The 4,062-nt window shown below is 49.0% G+C and overlaps 1 protein-coding gene across 1 annotated transcript; it reads left to right on the forward strand.

Moving 5' to 3' along the window:
* Positions 1-949: 949 nt before the first annotated feature.
* LOC146182925 (uncharacterized) lies at positions 950-2,128 on the forward strand. The gene is made up of 3 exons (XM_084608977.1): positions 950-1,285; positions 1,366-1,545; positions 1,628-2,128. The coding sequence occupies exons 1-3, from the start codon at positions 968-970 to the stop codon at positions 1,871-1,873; spliced, it is 744 nt and encodes a 247-aa protein (XP_084465103.1). The 5' UTR covers positions 950-967; the 3' UTR covers positions 1,874-2,128.
* Positions 2,129-4,062: the final 1,934 nt, after the last annotated feature.

Consider the following 4,062-nt stretch of genomic DNA (forward strand, 5'->3'; position numbering starts at 1 on the left):
AGCCATCCGAAATTTGGCGAGGGGCAGAATATCTGTCACAGCGGCGCGATTGCTGAATCGGGCCACGGGGCGAGGGACTACGGAGGCGGAAATTGTCTGGGTACCAGCACACTCTGGGAATCCTGGGAACGAGACGGCTCACATGAATGCTCGAGGTTTCGTCAGCCGAGTAGGTGAGCCGGACGTTCCGGGAAGGTCCACGAGAGATGGGCTGGTATCCTTTCATGACATTACTAATCATTTCAAACTTGAGCGGAGGATTTACCCACCCCCGGACAAGCAATTGGTGAAGGCGCAGGAATGCGTCTGGCGACGATTGCAGACTAGATGTTTCTTAAACCCATACGTGTTGAGCAAAATCTACCCGGACATTCAGCCGGAGTGCAAATGGTGTCAGGAATTGGCAACCTATGACCACATATTATGGAGCTGTAGCATAGCACCGCCACCGGCGGATATTATGCGTGGTCCTTCCCTCGAGCAGTGGGAGGCCGTGTTGGCCAGCTCAGACCCGGTCGTCCAGACCAGGGCCGTGGAGTGGGCCACCCAGGTCGCCGTCAGCCATGGGTTGATGGCCATCTAACACGGAACCATCCATACATGCTCTCTGACGAAAATAAAGTTTTTCCATCCATCCATCCCGTGCCGAACGCGTCCGCCAGCTGGCAGAAGGCGGACGAGCGCAGCGCCTCTAAAAACGACCGTACGGGGGCCTTCGGTCGTTTTTAGAGGCGCTGCGCTCGTCCGCCTTAGGCCCCCGTACGGTCGTTTTTAAAGAAGCGTTTGCGGGTAGATCGGCTGGAAACGCTGATTGGTGGACACGCAGCGGCCTGGCGTGACGTTTTTCACGTCACGCTCGATGCTTAACCGGATGTGACGTCAATGAAAACTGGGTTTGCTTGTTTTTTTCGTCCCTAACCCATCTAGGGAATCCCTAGGTACCGGCCGCTCCGGCGGCGCGCGCGATATGCCGGCATTCGGTTCGTGGTTCTCGCTGCGGCGCGTATTCGGCTCGTGGGTCTCGTTGCGGCGCGTAATTCCTATGATGGCGGTCCTGCGTGGTGTCATAATCGGCGATAGCCAAATGAAATTCTTGTGCAGGTCTCGCCTGCGGCTTTCGCCGCATGTTGAGACGTGCACTTTCAGTTTTGGCGGTTATGATGCCACCTCACTGTCATTTAAGGTCGCGCAGATGCGTTTGCACGCCGATTTTGTTATTTTGTATGTAGGGGGCAATGACCTCGCTAATGGTCATGGCCCGCGGGAAATCGCCGCCAACATCAAGGTACGTATAAATTACGTAAAATCGTCTCACAATTTGCTTTAAAAGTGCTGTGCCGTTCATCTTGCCCCACGTGTTTCCAGGACCTCGTGCGGCAGCTGCAGCAGCACGTCGCACGGATGGTGTTGGTTTTTAAAATACTGCCGCGGTATTTCAAAAACGAGAGCGAAGCGCTGCGTGAAAACGCCCGTCGTCGGCAGCTGAACCGGCGCCTGACTGCTGCGCTGCGGCGCATGCCTGACGTACGCATTCTGAACCCTGAGGTAAGAATGCTTTGTTTTCTCGTTTGTTACTCATTTATCAAATTGTTGAGTTCATAACGCAACTTTTTCGACACTCTTGCAGCACCGTTTCCTGGATGCTGCGAAGCGGCCGAGGCGTTGTCTGTACGCGGCCGACAGTTACCACGTGGCAAGGGGTCGCGGCATCGATCAGCTCTCGAAGATCATCGTCGCGGCCCTGGTCAAAGTGTACGGCTCCGACATCGCTGCAGCGTCAAGGGCAGAACCAGGAGCGGTGTACGTTGTCCACCACTGTCGGCGATGCAGGGCGAAGGGCCACGAGACGGGAGAGTGCAGCTCGTTTTGCTGACCACGCTGCCATGCCACTGCAAGCCACCGATGGAACGCTGCGCATACAAACGGCCCTTTTCAGGGCCACCCCATTGTTTCCTGGCAGACCGCAGGCTTGCAGTCCCGTGATCCAGTTCCCTCTCTTTAGATATGTTGCACGTAGTATATCGTTGTACTTAAAGCGTAGCTGCCGCAGCGAAATTATATATTTCGTATAGCATGCGCATAATACTGCTGTACCGCTGCTTCCCTCGTGCATTATTTAAGACCCTAGGACAGGAATCACAAAACACGTGTTAAGAGTAGCTGCCGGAGCGAACACTAGGCCTGTGCTCGGCCACAAAGCGTCGCGCTAGGCCTCTTTTTTTTTTTTCTTTCCCTTAGAGGAATTCGTCGAGTGACAGTAAGTAAAGTTATACATTTCATATGACATGCGCATAATACTGCTGTACTGCTTATAGCTGCTTCCCTCGTGCATTATTTTAAGTCCCTGGGGACAGGAATCGCAAAACACGTGTAAGCGTAGCTGCCGCAGCGAACGCTAGGCCTTATTGCAACAGGGCTGCGCTCATTACGGCTTTGTTACGTCGTTTTTTTTTTTTTTAATGTGAGCACCATTTACTATAACAACGGCACAATCGTCTGAAATATGGATTCTGTACAGCCTAAATAATTGCCGCTTACCTCGTGGGACATCTTCTGCAGCATCATGCCGCCCGCGTCTTTCATTTCAACGCTGCTCCGACGATCACATGTATAGGCCTCGCGACAGGAGTATTGTGCACACAGTGCGGTTTTCTGCCGTGTTTTTTTTTTTCTCTCATAAATCCCATGCATATTTCGAAGCATCTCGTCGCGGTGCTGTGTACAGCACCGCGACATGTGCATAATACAGCAGTATTATGCACATGTTGTATGAAATATATAACTTTACTTACCGTCACTCGACGAATTCCTCTTAAAGGGAGAGATAAAAAAAAAAAGGCCTAGCGTTCGCTCCGGCATGTACTCTTACACGTGTTTTGCGATTTCTGCCCTGGGATCTTAAAATAATGCACGAGGGAAGCAGCTATAAGTGGTACAGCAGTATTATGCACATGTTGTATGAAATATATAACTTTACTTACCGTCACTCGACGAATTCCTCTTAAAGGGAGAGATAAAAAAAAAAAAAAAAAGAGGCCAAGCGCGATACTTTATGGCCCAGCACGTCGAAGCGACGACGCTGTACGTGTAGTAAATATGCTGTCTACATTTCCCATGCTGTCGAAACGATTTTCGGACAGCACCGCGACGAGATGCTTCGAAATATGCATGCATCTATAAGAAAAAAAAATGGAAATGTCCGCGACGATCACATAGGCCTCGCGACAGGAATATTTCAGTATAGTTAGTGCGGTTTTGGTCTGTCTTCTTTTTTTTGATGACTGCAGGACATTTCGAGGGTCAGCGACGTGGTTATCACTGTCTGCTGGCCAAGAATATCCCTTCGACAACACCGGAAAAGTACGTGTCTTCCCGTGGACGGCGCCATTATTTTTTTTTTCAAATAAATGTATTCGATGTACAAGGCCTCACTATGCAAGGTTCAATTGTGCAGTGTGCTTTTGTATTGTAACCGTGCATAAAGTGAAGGGATGCCGTGTTTGAATTCACTCTTGTTAGCTAGCTGCATTTAATAAAATGTTTGCATTTTTCAGGATTTTAAATGCACAAATACTGATTGTCACAATAAATCTTTCAGTAGGTATCTATAATTTTTGGTACCTCCTGTATAGTGTGTTTATTTTTTTTTATTACGTAAGCAATACTACGCCAGGTTTCAGCCTGTCGCATAAACCCGGCCTGACAGTTAAGCTGTCGGGTAAACTCGGTCGATAGCCACGCCGCACCGCAGAAGACAAAAGAAAGAACAGAAAGAGAAGCTACGTCGGCTTTGTTTATATGCAACCTACCGGGTTTAACTAAAAGTAAACCCCAGGTAATTTTTCTTTTTCTTACCCAACTCAACGTCGGCTACTGCTCCCTTCTAAATGGCTCCGGAGTGCACCCAGGGAAGTTGTTGGATGCAACATTATTTATCCCTGGAGACTGTCCAATATGCTGATAAATAAAGAACTGAATAAGATTGAAATCAATTGACTCCAATTTGGACTTTGAAATTTGTCGCACAATTTCTAATTGCAAATTTTATTTGAAAGTCTAATT

Source organism: Amblyomma maculatum, chromosome 7 (genome assembly GCF_055883805.1).
Source record: "Amblyomma maculatum isolate TAMU_Amacu chromosome 7, ASM5588380v1, whole genome shotgun sequence".
In the NCBI taxonomy this organism is placed as follows: Eukaryota; Metazoa; Arthropoda; class Arachnida; order Ixodida; family Ixodidae; genus Amblyomma; species Amblyomma maculatum.

Coding starts and splice junctions, on each gene's coding strand:
- LOC146182925 (XM_084608977.1), top strand. CDS start 968: ATGCCGGCATTCGGTTCGTGGTTCTCGCTGCGGCGCGTATTCGGCTCG. Junction 1,286..1,365: donor AAATCGCCGCCAACATCAAG/GTACGTATAAAT, acceptor ACGTGTTTCCAG/GACCTCGTGCGGCAGCTGCA. Junction 1,546..1,627: donor TACGCATTCTGAACCCTGAG/GTAAGAATGCTT, acceptor ACACTCTTGCAG/CACCGTTTCCTGGATGCTGC.